Source organism: Melanostigma gelatinosum (assembly GCF_949748355.1).
Source record: "Melanostigma gelatinosum genome assembly, chromosome: 14".
NCBI lineage: Eukaryota > Metazoa > Chordata > Actinopteri > Perciformes > Zoarcidae > Melanostigma > Melanostigma gelatinosum.
The window spans coordinates 12,780,018-12,797,876 of NC_136647.1; the positions used below are offsets into that span (position 1 = coordinate 12,780,018).

The 17,859-nt window shown below is 41.8% G+C and overlaps 2 protein-coding genes across 2 annotated transcripts; one reads left to right on the forward strand and one right to left on the reverse strand.

The window, feature by feature from the left end:
* Positions 1-700: 700 nt before the first annotated feature.
* tmtops3b (teleost multiple tissue opsin 3b) lies at positions 701-3,879 on the reverse strand (the record flags this gene model as incomplete). Its single annotated transcript, XM_079283967.1, has 5 exons — positions 3,528-3,879; positions 2,877-3,051; positions 2,093-2,264; positions 1,788-2,021; positions 701-910 (listed from the first exon to the last, which is right to left on the reverse strand). The coding sequence occupies exons 1-5, from the start codon at positions 3,868-3,870 to the stop codon at positions 701-703; spliced, it is 1,134 nt and encodes a 377-aa protein (XP_079140093.1). The 5' UTR covers positions 3,871-3,879.
* A 1,537-nt stretch (positions 3,880-5,416) lies between these two features.
* Positions 5,417-17,427, forward strand: LOC306788553 (clathrin interactor 1-like). Its single transcript, XM_079284119.1, has 12 exons — positions 5,417-5,582; positions 9,192-9,296; positions 9,509-9,605; positions 11,025-11,133; positions 11,923-12,144; positions 12,790-12,958; positions 13,085-13,301; positions 13,388-13,469; positions 13,787-13,864; positions 14,244-14,551; positions 15,001-15,184; positions 15,325-17,427. Exons 1-12 carry the CDS (start codon positions 5,542-5,544, stop codon positions 15,672-15,674), a joined length of 1,962 nt encoding a protein of 653 aa, XP_079140245.1. The 5' UTR covers positions 5,417-5,541; the 3' UTR covers positions 15,675-17,427.
* Positions 17,428-17,859: the final 432 nt, after the last annotated feature.

Genomic DNA, 17,859 nt, shown 5'->3' on the forward strand with positions numbered 1-17,859 from the left:
AAGTTTTTATTCTGCATTGAGGTTTTTTTTATTGTTTATTGTTGATCATGAATAAAAATAGTCAAAATGTCTCTTTATATATCTAATGTGGTCTATGTATTATGTTCCCTAATTATGCAGTTACCCGCCTTACTCATACTGCTGTGTGTGCATATTTGACAGACAGCTGAGCCTCACCGCCCTCGAAGGGTGCAAAGATGTAAAAACGTTTTTTGACATAAACAGTCACACTTCAGTTTTTATGGTTCAGTAGAAATAATGTCAAAGTGCCATGTAGTCAAACTTGTTTTGACTTTAACGACACACATTTGTTGTGAGATATAGTGGGCTGCTTAGTGATATATAAAAATATTTCAAATCTAATTCTAGTTTAAACTGTAATAGACCACAAAATGAGCTCCATCTGATGCAAAGTTCAACAAGTTCAACAAGACAGAGGTAAGTAAGTGCAGCTTTGCTCCGGCATTGAGGGTCAACATACATCTGACTGTTGTGATAAACAGTTCCAAATATTCAAAATGGAGCTACATGGTCCGCTAAATGTATCAACAGAACAGGTCAAACACATATTTCTAGAACTAAAATAATTCCTGCAGCATCTTTCTAACATTTTATTTTAAATAGGTCAAATACATTGGAAAAACAAAAGTGATATGATGTGTTTTTTCATTGATCATTGAGCTGAAGTGACCGTTGACCTCTATGTTGTATATTGAGCCACTTGCAACAGAGCAGGCTGCTGTACCTGCTGGTCTCTGGATGTGAACATGGCATGCACTGTGTTTTGCTCTTCCGTTGGTGGGTGGGGGGCGTGATGCCACGCATCCCTTCTGCTGGGCAGCGTATGGTGAACTCTGGTGGGAGGGTCTTCTGAGCTGCACCTGATCATGTACAGGAGACGCCTGGAGAACTGAGAGACACACACAGAGGAGGCCGAGGCAGCAAAAGGAATATGATGCAGAATCAGAAGTTACATTCAGATGTCCGAGCAAGAAGGTGGGAAATGTTTCCTCCTCGGCTACGTGAGGTGGCATGTAATCACAGAGAATGTTAGTTATTGGTGAAATGTGCCGGCTAAGGCAGGGATACAATGTGAAAGGAATATATAGGCTGGATTGCCAACCAGGCAAATTAATTAATTCTAGCCTGGTTTCAGACCTCTGAATCTCCGCCCACATCTTCAGTAATGCAAATAGGTCTGGCGTTGTGCCCAGTGATGTCTGTTTCCAGAGGGTTTGGAGAAACTATCAACCTATCGGAGCTTTGTGAGCAGAATAAGAGCTGCCTAGCAACATCAATGATACCTTTTTTTGGTCATCATGAAAGACGCTGCAGCAGCTTTCAGTGACTGAAAATGATGCTGGAAGGACACATTTGTCCCTTGCTGCTGATTGGTTTAAATTAAAACAAATGTAGTGTTTACAGTTCATTCAAATAAAAAATGAAATGTTGGTGGATGCAAAGTATTTTTCACAAAACAATCAGCAATAAAGCGCTGGGATACTCACATTCTGGTGTGTTGGTGTTTATTTATATTGGATTTAAACTTATAAAAACAAATTGAAATATTGATTTTCTATCGATGGTTTAGCAAACCAGCTTTGGTGCAACAGAATTTTATGATTTATCATGAAGTAAAAAAAAGGTTTATTGTGTGAACATATCTTTTAATTGGTGATGCCTAACAAATGTTTTGCACCTCTTTGTTTTGTTTGGAGTTTATTCAAATGTAATTTAGAGCACGACAGATGACTTTGTGTCAGATATTTACAGGGAATTGTTGGTACCTGGTTGTTGAGCAGCACATAAATAACAGGGTTGAGGACGGTGCTGGTCTTTGCCAGCAGGGACGGGATTAAATTGGCAGCAGGCGGCACCACGCCGGGCTGTCCAAAGGAGGCGAGCATCGCCACAACACCGTATGGCATCCAGCACAATAGGTAGCCTGTCACCATTGAGACCACCATTAGAAGGACACGGCCTTCCCTCCGCTCAGCTGACGACCGATTGATCCTGGTGACCTGGACGGACAAAAAACACTTACACAAACACCGGTGGACCTGGTATCATAGAGGGGTCAAAGGTCACTCACCTGTCTTGCCACCGCTCGCACAGCCAGCAGGATCCTCCCGTAGCAGAAGAACATGAGCAGCAGCGGCAGCAGCAGGCAGAAGATGAACAAACAGCTGATGTAGGAGCGAGCTGCGGTCGAGCGCTGGTGCCACTGAACGGAGCAGATGGTGCCGGGACCCTCCGGCCCGTAGCTGCTCCATAACACACAACATATGCTCTGTTTCATGTGCTTCCTGTTTGACATTATTGATTTCTGTGTTAGGATATGTTCATTATATCTCTCTGTTTGGAACAAAAAAATGGAATGGCCTTATTTTATTTCATTCTTTTGTTCATGTTAATACTTTTATGTGTTAGATGGGGCTTGGGAAAGGAAGGCAGACACCTCCCCAACATGCTATTTTTTCAAAGTCTAAAATCCTCTGCACTAGAATATTATCCAGGTGCTCGGTTGTCAAAGCAAATTTGTTTCGTTTGAGACAGGCTTGAGATAAGAGTCTTCAAATAAACATTTTACTTTCTCATTGTTTAGGGACATTTCTGATTATGATTTGACCCGTAAAACAAACATCATATTAACTCAGTAAAGTCATATTGTGAAGTTAGACAGAACATTTGCAGATGACCAAAACTTGTGGCTCTCTCAAGTTATTTTCCTATAAGGCACTAATTTCACGATTCACTTTTTATTCAAGTGACTAAACCAGGGCGTTCCTCGTAGTTTTAGCATCATCAGCCTGAATAAGAGAATGATTGATTGAGTAATGAGTGAAATGATGGGTTAATATTGGGGCAGTACGGACCTGCTCCAGCCCAGCAGCGGTGGCAGAGTCCAGACCAGTGAGTAGAGCCAGGAGGCCGCTACTGCGAGCTTGGCCCGGCGGTACTGAGAGGGGTCCGAGTCCAAGTGGGTTCTGCCGAACACCGCAGAGTACCGCTCCAAGGACAGCAGCGAGAGAGACACCAGAGATACTATACCTGACAGAGAGAGAGACACATTATTCAGTATAGGGCTGTCAAACTGAGCCTGATTAATGACCAAGTGTACTCATACTCTACATGTATCTGCTGCAGTTACAATTTACTTTGCAGATTACAATTTGACATCCAAAACACACGATCAACCTATAAAATTGGATGCATTGTTATAGATTAAACTAAAGTATTTGGTTATCTGTAATTAAAATGTTGCTAACAAGTTAGTCATTATTGGTATAATAAAATCTAGTAATATACCCATGTCTATTTTTACAGAATGATAAGAACTCTGTTTTTTCTTGTTGACATTTCATATACAATTCATATGCAGATTATATTTCCAGAAAAGTCATATATTTAAAAAATGTTTTTCTTACTAAGTGTCTTTATTTTAAAGTAACTGTACATTTACTCAAGTACTTTACTTAGGTACAATTTTGAGCTATACTATCCTTCAAATATCCTCAATAACTCACCGAAAAACGCGTTTGAGAAACCGTACCACCGGCACCCGTAGGATCCGGTCAGCCACCTGCCGCGCACGCTGGCCGCGAAGCTGAGGGGAGTCCCGAAGATGCAGACGAGCATGTCGCTGGCGCTGATGTTGATCAGCAGCACGTTCACCGGAGTCACCAGCCCGGGGAAGCGCGAGAACACCATGAGCACGAGGAAGTTACCGAGGAAGCCCAGGACCAGGATGAGTCCCAGGACTACGGCCGCCGCGGTGTGACCCGCCCGGCCCAGCGCGGCGCCACCGGGTTCCGACACGGAGCTGAGCCCGGTGCTGAGGTTGTTGCTCTGCTGCAGGAGGACCACCATGGCAACCTTGTTATCACTCTAGAATGAGTCAAACCAGAGACAGAGGGTGCCCATCATAAAACAAAAATCTATGTTGAAATGGTTTGTGAGGATTTTTTGTAACCTGCCAATGCAGTGGGGGAGTTTCCACAAAAACACACTTATTCAGCCCAATGACAAATACAAGACGTCAAGATGTTTAAATATGACGTCGGGAGGAGAGATAACTTTCTCAGACGGACATATGAGTTATTCCATCTTTGAACACCCTTACTGTGTGTTCACATAAAAGGTTTTTTGTCCGTATCACTTTTTGTTTAAAAGCAAAACAGTTTTAACAGTATAACTAAATTACAAACCCTCAATGAAAAATAAACACTTAAATATGGTGAACACAGTTTTGAGGCAATAAAATATGTAAGATAGTTTTCTTGCCATTGCATTTGTGAAAAATACTCAATTTAAATAGATTCAAACCCAGAACCTATAATTTAAAAACATTAGTCATAACCAATGCCTAAATTACAGTTTCAATAGAATAGAAAGTGAAAAACATCTCCAAACCTGCAATAAGATCAAGGACAACTCCCACAAAGAAAGAATGAAAGAAACAATCAAACAAAGATGCAGACAGTGATGTTTTCCTGGAGATGACCATCACTCTGACACATGTCTTTATCCTGTTCCGTTATTCTACTTTATTCTAGACCAGATTGGGGACCTAAATAACAGAGCCAACATATCAATAATACAAGTTGAATCAGAGGATGAGCCAAGGACACACTCAGGCTGGCAGCATTAACTGATGAGATGCTGAAGACGAAAACTCTCCTATAACATTCATTTATGTTTACAGCAAACTAAGATTCCACAAGTAACTTTTAGAAACATAACTTTGAATTCTGTAATATAGGCCATTTGACTCTCAAACTTTACGTTGTTTAGGTGAGTCGGCTGCTTAATGGCAGAATGAATAAGCAAGATGTGGTTGTTTGTTACGTCTTCCGTTGTCCATCGTTGCCAACCTTCAGTGATGCAGGTGTCTGCTTACATGTTACTTGTTACTTTTCACACAATAAATAACATTAAGGGTTGCACGTTTTAGGTTTGTTCTGCTTTTTTTGACAGTAAGGCCTGTGCATGTTCATCTTGTCATCTTATGATGTAAACGTATTTATGTGCACTAATTAACAATATAAATAGTATATTTTCACTAATAAGGACAAGAATGATATTAAATTTAATGCAAGAATTCAGTATGTTTTCCAGTGTGATCATTTCATTCAAATAAATAGATTCATAACAACCGTTACTTTGAATAAATAATACAAATAATACAAATTATATGAAATCTTTAATCTTTACTCGAGATCTGAATAAAATAGTCTAAGACGTTGGCCCCAAATATCCCCCATACGGAAGCGTCCTTGAGCAAGGCACGTTCATTGTGCGTCAATTTGCTGTGAGTGAACATCGCGACGCTCCCGTGACGTAGACGGAGAAAGACGTTTCCGTAGCAACTGGGGGGGCGATCCGTTAACCGCAGCGGCCGCTGTTACTACGGGAAGCTAATAGAGGAGTAACGGGGATTTTGTCGTCGGATAACCGGACACCTCGTCTGTCTTGTGGGGGGGCCTAGAGACACGGGGCGACGCACCATCGAGGCGGCGAGCCCGCAGTATCCGGACGGAGATGCTGAATATGTGGAAAGTCCGAGAGCTGGTGGACAAAGCGTGAGTACCGAGGAGCAGGTGGAGCTGAGTGGCTGCTATGCTAACCCGGTTAACGTTAGCTCGGCAGCATTAGCAACGGATACAGGGCCGTGACGTCACGGCGATAGCCCCTCAGCTGTTAGCTCCGACTAGCTGGCTAGTTGCCAACCTTCAACCTTGTGGCATAAATAGAGACGAGTGCTTTACGGTGGCTTCTACCATCGTGCGTTTTTAATCACTTGTCCATACAGGGGGCGGGGAAAAAGACAATATCACACACTGTTGATTCATTTATTTACGAGCCACAACGAACGCGGTGCAGTTAGCTAATTCCGCTAGCATTGAGGAGCCCATCTCGGCTCTGTGTACTGTTTCTGTTGGTGCTGCTGCAGAATCACGCCCTGTGTCAGCCTGGTGATGCCTGCTACCTCCACCGTGCATCCACCTGACATTATTTTCCGAGTAGAGAGCTAAGCACTGATGATGGAAGGCTAAGAGGCAAGATAATTGTTTGTGGATGGAACATTTCCAATCAATTAGCGACCAAACATGTCTCAACGAAGCCCAGCTAAGACAACAAAGCTGGTCGGCTAAACAGACCATACTGTTGTAGTGCAATGCTGGTGTCCTTCTAATCTACGTTGTGTTGTTTGTCTGAGCACTAGACTGCGCATGCTTCATTGTGATATCTATTATTATAAGTATAGTGTGCAATATATAGTATATAAGTACACCTGTTTCTGGTAACTGGTCCCTTTATTTAATAACCAAGTAAACAACTTGTGAAGATGATGGTGTCACTATCCGGAGGACTAACGTTAGGTCTATGGTAGATACAATAAAATCATTTTTAAGTAGCTTGACAAAGGACGCTGTCATTATATGTTTCATAGAGTAACAATAACCAGGATCAACTGTATTGGCTGAGTATATGTACACATATAAGGAAGTGGACCATGTTGTTGTTGTTGCTCTCAGTTTACGTACACAGAAATAGACTGGACCAAGGTAAAAACATAAACATAATATAAATATGATATTCTTGTCGTTAATGTTGGTTCAGTTCAAACTAATCTCACAAATATACTTTATATACACATTAGTCATTATGTTGACTTATTTAAAGGGCACCCGTAACTCATAAAAACAGACTTTTTAGATACTTCTTATAAACACTGACTCTAATCTCTGTCAGTTTCACGTGGGATTGACTTTATACCTCAATTTCATCAATACAGCCTTGACTTGAATCTGCAATAACATTGTGAATCTGAGTCTTTTTCCTGAGCAAATAACCCTCGAGCTTCCTTTAAGTAGTTTGTTTGTCTTGTGTTTGTTTTCTGATCTATGATCTAGTGCTTTGGCCAGTCTTGGACTGATATCGATTATAGTGCAACATATGGCTGGGCAATATAATTCAAAATGGTGGAATCTTATCGTGACAAAATCATATTTCGAGATATCGTGATACACAATTACGTAGTGTAAATAAATTATAAGCACATATTAACTAACATAAGTTCTAACTTTACAAAGATAACAATGTTCAGTTTTGATGGACACTGTCAAGAGAGATATTAATGTATTTAGTTCTGTGTTTTTGGGGTTGTAGTTTGCAGTGGTGTTGAACTGCACTGCATAATATTTCGAGGTGTTTCTAATGTTTTACATGAGGGGGGAAGAATATTCGAAATACCTTTCAATCTAATACAGTCGAGTTTAACACCACTACTAACAACAACCTCATGAACCCACAGTGTAGTTGAATTAACTCCTGTAGTTAAGTTTTCACTCAAACTGACTATTATAAGCTTTGTAAAGGCATAGATTCTATAGGTGTAATAAAGTGGCCATGGAGTTTATTTTCTAACACAAAACATACCAGCAAGCTATCATCCCATGAACTTACAGTGTTGCTGTCTTTTTCAATTATCGTTATCTTGTACTGTGTTTTTTTCACATTAGGTGCATAATTACTTGAAGGTTTCAGCTCCCTTTGGGTTATTAGTGTGCACTTGCATTTTGATAACAATCGTGCAAACAGGGTTAAATGCAGGCTACTGTTAGATAGAGGGTACAGCATGCCAAAAGCATCTTTTCATTGGGATAGGGATGCTGATGAACTCTGACATATATATTGTCTAAATCCTGTCATTTATATTTCATATCATGTCTTTATTTGCCACATTTACATCCCTGTGTGTCTGTCTGCTAACAGTTTGAGACCCTACATTCTCTCCAGTCTCCTGTTGGCTCCGCTCTTTAAAGGACCAATTATGTTGCAAATGTGACAAGGAAGAAAGAGTAACTAGACAGACGAACGTTGCATAAAGGAAAGATGAGTGAATAGACTTAAGAAAGGAGATAAGACGAGTGAATACACTGTGCAAAGGTAGCACAGATGGCGAGCTCAACAGAGCTTTAGATGGAGTAATAAACACCAATCAGCTGTTGGATGTGCCTGGCTGGGCCTGATGAATACACTCTATTATTGATCCACCTTAACAGAGCTGGCAGCAGTGGCCTTGCTTTTCCTGCAGATTGAGAGTCACGCTATTATGGTGCTCTCGCTTGTCTGTGTCAGTCTTATCTGCTGACAATAACACCGTCAAAGGGGCAGCTCCTGTACTGAAGGTGCCTCTGATTCTCTTTTGCTGGGAGGATGGCAGAGCTCAGAGGAGAAAGAGACGGAGAGGAAAGGTGCTGCGGAATGAAAGAGTGATGATGGGAACGTGAGATTGGCAGACGTGGGGAGCAGAAATTGGAAAAGGCCGGTTTAAGAAGGAGTGGCAGGCTGAAGTAGTAGTAGATACGGTCGTGGCAGAGAGAGATGCATTTCACGTTGCAGTGCTTTGGCTGGGTTTTGTTGCCAGGAGTCTGTAGCGCAAGCCATGCCCACCAAAATATGCAACACGCACACACAGGAGAACACAAAATCAAAGAGTGCAGGAGGCAGACCTTGCTGATGGGGTGTTTTGGCTGTGTTCACCCTTGTGTCACCCTTTGTGCCCTAAACATGTGAATATGCTTGTGTGTGTGTGTGTGTGTGTCTGCATGCCTGTCCTTTTGAAGTGCAGTGGTCAAGACATTCATAATTCAGAGAGCTGAGATTCACCTGGTCTTACTTGATTTCACTGTGTAGTATGACACCTGCATGAATGTAGCTGTCGTTGTGGTAATCCTGTTTTCCACAGTTATTGCTTTAGTGTGTTTGTGCTGCATGAGTGCGGGGTTGCCATGTGTAGCAGTAGGTAGACATCTGTTGTGTAGAAGTTAGACATGATAATGACGCTCTGCTAGCCAGAGGGATTGTTTGTCATTTCAGAGTCACCCTCATTGAATTTGTGTGTGTTCTACTGTGTACATATATTCATGTGTGTGTTTTTGGTGTCTGTATTTTGGAAATGGGACAAGTGGAGTGTGAAGGGAATCGGCACAGAATATCTGCTGATAACCAGCTGATAACGGACCGAAAGACTGACAATAAAAAGCTCTGTGATCACAATAAGTGAACAGAATGACAATAAAACAAAGCCACATGGTTTCACCTTTTATATAATTGAAATATTGATGGTAATACAGATATTTTATCGGAGTAACCATGAAGGGAATTTATGTTTGTGTCAACAGCACTAATGTGGTGATGAACTACTCGGAGATCGAGTCCAAGGTGAGAGAGGCCACCAATGACGACCCCTGGGGACCCTCCGGTCAGCTAATGGGAGAAATAGCCAAGTATGTGTAACACACGCACACACAATTTCACTATGTGCACGCAAATACATGCAGGTTATCAGTAAGATAGCAGGTAAACCATGTTATTATTAGACACACGGTGTTTTATTTAGAAGAAAAAATAGTTCTGTTCAGAAGACAAGTGAGGCTCCGGTCACTTGGATTACCGAAAGCAGAATAATATGTTTTACTGTGTGTTTGTGTGTGTGTAGATCTACCTTTATGTACGAGCAGTTCCCAGAGGTGATGAACATGCTGTGGACCAGGATGCTGAAGGATAACAAGAAAAACTGGAGACGAGTCTACAAGGTATTCGGTTGATTCCCAGGTGGTGTGTGCTTGTGTTGTATATGTGTCGTGTTGTACTGTGCAGCGCAGTTCTGTACCGTTTTATCAGGATTTAGGAAAGCTGAGTCTCAGGGCGTCTTTGTCACTTCAGTCACTGATGTTAAAACCCACAAACCAAGCCAGAAATCTAGGTGTAGTTATGGATTCAGACCTCAACCTGAACAGCCATATCAAGACAATTACAAAATCAGCCTACTATCACCTGAAGAATATATCAAGGATTAGAGGATTTATGTCTCAACAGGATTTGGAAAAACTTGTCCACGCATTTATCTTCAGCAGACTGGACTACTGTAACGGTGTGTTTACAGGTCTCTGTAAAAAGTCTGTCAGAAAGCTGCAGCTGATTCAGAACGCTGCAGCTCGAGTCCTCACTAAGACCAGGAGGGTGGATCACATCACTCCAGTTCTGATGTCTTTGCACTGGCTTCCTGTCCAACAAAGAATTGACTTTAAAATCCTGCTGTTGGTTTACAAAGCACTGAATGGTTTAGGGCCAAAATACATCTCTGATCTGCTGCTACCTTACGAACCATCCCGACCCCTCAGGTCGTCTGGGACCGGTCTACTTTCTGTTCCCAGAGTCAGAACTAAACATGGAGAAGCAGCGTTCAGTTTTTCTGCTCCACATATCTGGAACAAAGTCCCAGAAAGCTGCAGGTCTGCTGAGACCCTCAGCTCATTTAAATCAAGATTGAAGACTTTTCTGTTTGCTGCTGCCTTTAATTGAACCACATTCAATTCATATATTAATCAATTTCCTGCATTTCTGCATTTTACTACTGCATTTTATTTCTTGTACTGTTTTTTAATGTTTTAATGAATGTTCTTAATTGTTTTTAAATCTCCTTTTCTTTTGCCTTATGTTTTGATGCTTTTAATGGTTTTATGTGAAGCACTTTGAATTACCTTGTTGTTGAAATGTGCTATACAAATAAACTTGCCTTGCCTTGCCTTGCCTTTGTTCCTGCAGTCAGACACCCACATGGGTTCCAGTGTTTACACGAGTGACTGGATCAACACTTTTTAGGTTTACTGATTCTCTGGTTTGCTTTCTTTTTATCTTACATACAATAATGTATACATGTATGTATGTATTCAATGTATGTATGAATCCTGTATATGTATAGCGCAAAGATCAGAGCAGTGCATATCAACTAGATTCTTGAATCCTGCCCACATACTCATAAGACTTGTATGCAAATGTGTTAAATTATACAAGAGCCTAGGAAGAATGAATTTGTTTGGATTTTTTAGAGCATAATTAAGATGCGTTTAAGAGTAGGGGGCAGTTGAGTAAAGATTATTGCTCACTGAGTGGTTCTGGTTGCATCCCCTGCATGGTCTCTTATCACGTCTCATACTGTCTCTCTCTTCCAGGCTTTACTGCTGCTGGCCTATCTGATCAGGAACGGGTCTGAAAGAGTCGTCACCAGTGCCAGAGAACACATCTACGACCTGCGGTCTCTAGAGAACTACAATTTGATTGGTGAGTCTCAAAATCAAAATCAAAATTAGCTCGCTCTTTCTCTTCTTATTCTTTACGTTTAAAGCAGGGGTCTCAAACTCATTTTCACTCCGGGCCACATCAGCATCATGGTCGCCCACAAAGGGCCGGTTGTAAATGTAACTACTCGTAACATATTGTTCAATAACTCTCGGCATTCACAGTTTAAAGTAGTCTTCAATGTACTCACAATACATTTCCATGTCAAATGTACAGTAACCAGCCAAAGAGCTGCTTCTATGACTGTGTTTCTCATCATTTTGACTTTCTATCATAGTTATGACTTTCTATCTCATAACTTCGACTTTCTATCTCATAATTTCGAGTATGGGGATATTTTTATTATCAAGTCTAACTTAAAAAAAAGATTTTTTCTTCTTTTTTTGCTGACGGATGCGCGGGCCACATAAAATGACGTGGCGGGCCGGGAGTTTGAGACCCCTGGTTTAAAGTGTCCAAGATAGAACGGGTTCATCCTCTGGGGAGAATGAATACAGTGCGCACGGTGAAACTTCCATTTCATTTTGGTCATTCTTGCATACAAAAATACATTTTGACCTGGGAATGGTTCGAGAGGAATTTAATATTTAATATCTCTGCAAATGTCATGAATTATCTGACATTTCATTGTAAAGACACCTTGCCTTTACACAGTGGGTGACATGAGATGAAAGGTCAGAATGTCGGCAAAGTTACTATTTACAACAAATGTCAAAAAGTCTGACCAGTAGTCATCCTGTTTTACTTTTCTGTGTGCGTGTGTGTGTTCAGATGAGAATGGGAAGGATCAGGGCATCAATGTGCGTCAGAAGGTGAAGGAGATGGTCGAGTTCATCCAGGACGATGACAGACTGAGAGAGGAGAGGAAGAAAGCCAAAAAGAACAAAGATAAATACATTGGAGTCTCCTCTGACAGTATAGGAGGAGGAGGAAGTGGAGGAGAAGGAGGAGGAAGTGGAGGAAGTGGAGGAGGAGAAGGCAACGTTAAGACCTGTAAGTAATTCACTACATCTCCTTTGACAGCTGTCAGATGTGGATTAAAATGCTAATAATAACTTTCCCTATCCAAACCCAGAGGACTTAAAATGAATTAGAGGAAGGACCACATGTAAAGCAAGCGGGAGACTTTTTCTATCTAACTTGAATTTCCCGTAATAACGATGAATTTATAATATTGGTTTGTCAAAAAAATGGCTCGCATCACAAGAGCCCAAAAAATGGCTCCAAGTATTTGAAACACAGAGCAGCATCCTAACTTTGGATGTTGGTGTGTGAGGATATTATTTAAATTGATCAGTTGACGCAATGCAAAACATTTTCCAGGTCCAACTTCTACAATGTGTTGATGTGTGTTAGGAGTGACATTGTATAGACCAAACAATGAATCAAAAATGATCAAAATGATAATTATTTAGCGGCAGCTCTAATGTTATTGTTGGTTTTAGTGTTTTATATTTGTTATACATCGGCATTTTTACACAACATTGTTCAGCGGGAATTAAGAGCTTGTATGTATCAACTACCGGAAGTATGATTTGGTGGATATTTGTGAAGCTGCTCATGTTCAAAAGTCTCTCTCTCGCTCTCGCTCTCTTTCTCTCTGTGTCCCTCTGTCCTTTTCTTTGTTCTTCCGTCCAGCAAATGAGTTGGATCGCAGTAAGTGGGATGAGGACTGGGATAAGAGCAGAGGAGCTTTCCCCTTCAGCGAGAAGCTCGGAGAGATCAGTGACAAGATCGGCAGCACCATCGACGACACACTCAACAAGTTCAGAAAGAAGGAACGAGACGACTCGCCCGACAGAATCAGGTAAACGTACCATGTCCTCCTGCACAGTTCTACACATTACTTTCTACTGTCTTGGGTTATCCATCACATAAACACACACACAGATGTACAATAACTGCAAAAGCAACAAAACGCTGCTTCTTCTAGTGACCACGAGGAGGACAGAGCGTCGAGAAACGGCAGGCAGGAAACCCTCGAGTTCAAAGATGAGGAGGAAACCGTCACAACAAAGAGCATCCAAATCACACAAGCAACAGAAACCACCACCACCACCACGCGGAAACGCAGCGGAGCAACGAGCAGCAAGGCGTTGGACCTCGGTGCTGCAGCCCACTACACTGGAGACAAGAGCCCAGAGGAGAAGGTACGCACACTCACACTTTTCCAAATGTGGGATACATTTTAAAGAGTACACATTTAATCACCTTGTCTTTTTATTTCTGTCTTTAGTCATCAGTCAGGCAGTCTTCCAGTAGCGGTCTAGCTGACCTGCTAGTGATTGACCCTTTATCCAATCAGAGCACTGCAACAGGTACTTACACACTTTTACACACACAAAGGTATGGAAGAAATGGAGGCCAAGAAGGTGTTTTCTTTTTCTTTTTTAAATGTGGGTGGTGTTGTGTCACTCTTACATGTGTACATACGTGTGTGTGTGTGTGTGTGTGTGTGTGTGTGTGTGTGTGTGTGTGTGTGTGTGTGTGTGTGTGTGTGTGTGTGTGTGTGTGTGTGTGTGTGTGTGTGTGTGTGTGTGTGTGTGTGTGTGTGTGTGTGTGTGTGTGTGTGTGTGTGTGTGTGTGTGTGTGTGTGTGTGTGTGTGTGTGTGTGTGTGTGTGTCCTTCCATCCAGGTGGCAGTTCAGACCTGATAGGTGGCTTTGCAGACTTCTCCTCTCCTGCAGCCTCTGCCAGCCTCCCAACCTCCGCTGGTAAACTTGTTCTTGCCTCTCTCAGCTCTTCCTGTGTTCATCTGAAGGTGCTTTCACTCTTGTAGTCCGTTTCATTTGGTTCGGACGAAGTGGGAAAATTATACATTGGTTCATCTTAGTTCTCCTGAGTTTGGTCTTTTTGTTTTCACACCACAAACACACCGTACCAGACTCCGTTTGGACCAAGATGGTTCCACTGATTGCACTAACTGGGCAAACCCGCCAGTGAACCAAACGGGTTAAGAGTGAAAGTCCACCGTGAAAAAAGCCATTTAATACATACTTTTAAAATGTATTTAGATTTTTTTTGTTTGCAGTTCCTGTCAAAAGATGAATGTTACAATCACAACTAAACACATCACAACTCTCTTGTGGCCAGCTGCCGCACCACCCAATGGAAATGGAGAATTTGGGGACTGGAGCGCTTTCTCGGCCAATACAGCAGTTTCGTCTTGCTCTGGTCCCTCCCAGCCCGTCACTGACCTGTTTGACTGCGTCCAGTCCACCGCAGCCCCGGCCTCTAATACTGCCCCACCTTCTACCGAGCTCTTTGACCTGATGGGCGGAGTCAACCATCAACTAACCAATCCACATACAACACTGAGTGCCTCTCAGAGCATGACTTTCTCTCTGGGAGGTGCAACGCCAGGATCAATGCCAACCATGCCCCTTTCTCGCTCCCAACAGGTAGGTACGGTATATTCCACAGGGAGGACGAGCTTGTCTCAAACTGTATGAAAATCTAAAAAAATGTTGAAGATTGTGAATAACTCAGAAGCTAACAACGTGTATTAAATGGTCCAGTTAATAGTGGTGCAGGTCTGATGGGTGGGAGGGCTAAGTAGGAGGTTAGATGAGATGCAATGGATTTGTTTATTGTGAAAATCTGCAATAAAGAGACCCGGATCAAAAGAGCAATGTGAAAGGTTCATTCAGCAATGTTGCAAACCGAATCAAAGCTTTATCTCAGTGCACCCTTAAAGAACGTGTTTTATTCCAAATTTCAATAAATATTAAGAGTTAGAAACCAGTTTGAGGCTGTTAATTGCTTTCATTTTTTAATTTTGTGTTCTTAACGGTATGTTTTTCAGGAAAAACTATATTCCTTGTGTAAAATATTTTGTAATTCATTTTAGAGCTTGGGAGGCATGACCTCTCAGCAGCCCATAGGACAACAGCAGAAGGTTGGTGTTGGAGGTCCAGGATCATTAGGGTCAACCTGGTCTGACCCCTCCGTCAACATCAGTCTGGACTTCCTCTCAGCAGGCCTCAACCCCACGAAGACACCGCCCACGCTCAACAACATCATGCAGCAACAAGGTATTATGTTCAATACTGTGATTCATTTTCTATATATTTCTAAACACATATATATCTCGTAAACATTTTAGACTGGTGAGTGTAACTATCTGAACAAACAGAGTGGATTAACTCCTCCCTCTCCATATGTGTCTGCACAGGAGTACCTCCGGTTAGCCTGTTGACCCAGAGCTTCGGAGGACTGAACCTCAGCTCCCCGTCCCACGTTACACCCAGCAGACCACCAGCCTATCCCATGATGGCAAGCAATGCAATGACGATGGACATGCCTGCATCAATGGCATCGAGTATGCCCCCTTCAATGACCATGGGGATGGGGGGAATTCCTGTAAACCAAGGCATGGTGGGAATGAACATGAGCATGAATATGGGCATGGCCACTCCAGTGATTATGGCTGGCATGGGAGTGGGCCTAGCACACTCCATCACCCCAGCCGTGGTTCCACCCAAACAGGATGCCTTCGCTAACTTTGGCAGCTTTGGGAAATGAAGGAGTGCAAATGTGTGTGAGTGTGCATGTCTGACATTTTGAGAGTGTGAACCAGAGGACTGCTGTACTTGAAGACAACCTTGCATGTTTCGCTCTCTGCTTCTGCTGGCGCCAGTGATCCTTCACTATGCCAGTCTGTCGACATGATGTTGGAGGTTTGGGGTAGTGCCCACTGCTGCCCTTCACCCATTTGATGTGTGGAATGATGTCACGCAGGAGGACGCCTGAAGAGCAGGGAAGGTGTCAACCCACAGCCGCGAGTCATTACTTTCCTGTGGGGAAAAGCTCCTCTTTAGCTGTTTTTATATATGAACTACAGTATGTCCTCCATTACAAAGAATCACTGCAAAAGGTTTTTTTCTCTGTAAATGTACAGAGAATCAATCAGTAGGATTAACTCCAATAAAAATGGCATTGCTGCCTTCATTTAGCATTTTAACCTGAGGTATTACAATAAAATGAATCATTTCAACCAAACTTAACAGTAAAATGTAAGCCAGTACATTATTGCCAGAGAGAACGGTAACATAATGCTGCTGGTGCATACTGAATCTGTACTCTGGCCCTCCAGCAGAGGGCAGGATGGGTCTCTGCCTTGAGATAACGCTGCATCGTGGTATTTATTCTTGAGACATATTTCAGTGGATGAATTGCATATTACATCCGTTTCCTCCCCGCTCCTCTTCAGGCCCGAAGCAGTTCTCAGTAAGTCAATGTAAAGTAGGACACCTACAGTTTTATTGATGTTTAAAAGACAACATGAGTGAAACCTTCAACTGCTCAGAACAAATGTCCCTAAAATACTGTTGGGCTCTTTATATTACAATAATTAGTCAGTTAAAAGTGACAATTTTCCTCTACTTTCCATTTTGGATGCCTCTGTCAGATGAATGCCTGATAAAAGGTTCAGTCAGTATTTTATGTTGAATACTAGTCATTCATAGTTTCTTTTGATGCTCCTGTTGCTTCAGACATGATGTTGTGGGACACGTGACTTTATCTCAGCATTGCTTTCTGACCCACATAGATCTCTTCTATCGATTGTACTTTTTCATACACACTGTTTATGGATAGAGGTACAGAATAAGGTTGTTTTCAGTATTTGCCAACAGGCTTTGGGAAAAGAGAGTCAACGATGGTCACCATCTACAAGACTGAACTTTACAATCCTCTATACTTCTTCCGTGTTGAAGGCAGTGGCTCCCCTCTCAATGTGTGGGTCAACACAGCAATGTACCTTTTAATTACAAACTATTTTTGCCAGCAAACATTTTTCTGCCTGCAGCTCTCTTGGTGGTCTCTTGGTGCACCTCACAAACTGGACTAGAAAATACTCACATGGATTACACACATTGGAGGACATTTTCTTTCGTTAGCTGAGTTTTAATAAAGGATTTCTAAGGTTGAGATCGATCTCACGGGTGTTGGGGGTCTAGAGTGAAGTGTGTGTGAGAAAAGAGTAAATGAGTGTGTGTGACTTTGTGTATGGGTATAGTTCTCTCAGTTTGATGTGCAAACACAGCTAAGCAGAGCCTGTTGTCATTTCCTGAGGCACTGCACTCTAAATGACCAAATCTTTATTTTGTTACTCTGAGGAATGATTCCATAGTTATGAGTTTAATATTTTTCTTAGTTTACTTGTAAGGTTATGTTCATACGGGAGCTACTAATAACATAATTTAGTTGAAGGGAACCATGTTCATTTTATTTTTTTTGGTACAGCTTGTTTCATTTGATTGTACTCTATATTTTCTGTACTTCATTTGAAATTAAATGATAACATTAAAGATTAAATCTCCTCGTAGGCTTTTTGCATCATGCTCCGGGGTTGATTCCAGTATTTTTTCAACTTAATGAAATGTAGTTTTGACAACTTTTGAACCAAGTAATAAATTTACAAAATGTATTTACCTCCAGAGTTGTGTTCTTGGTAGTGCATGGAAGTCTTTGACAAATAAAACCAGACAATCTTCATGGGGAAATAAAATGTACATTAATAAGATAAGATAGGCCTTTATTGAGCTCCAGAGGGGGGATTTAGTTGATGTAGCAGCACAAAGACGGAAATGTAATAAATGGAAATAAGAATGAACTACACAAGAGCACAAAAAGACAGTTAAGAGGTAAAGTGACATGGTGTGATTAATGGCATCAAGTGTAAGCACTGCACACCTGAATAACACAC

Excerpts from the sequence above, each read along its gene's own strand:
- LOC306788553 (XM_079284119.1), top strand. The coding sequence starts at position 5,542 with ATGCTGAATATGTGGAAAGTCCGAGAGCTGGTGGACAAAGC. Across the intron at positions 11,134-11,922 it reads AGAGAACTACAATTTGATTG|ATGAGAATGGGAAGGATCAG; the intron begins GTGAGTCTCAAA and ends GTGTGTGTTCAG. Across the intron at positions 13,302-13,387 it reads ACAAGAGCCCAGAGGAGAAG|TCATCAGTCAGGCAGTCTTC; the intron begins GTACGCACACTC and ends TTCTGTCTTTAG.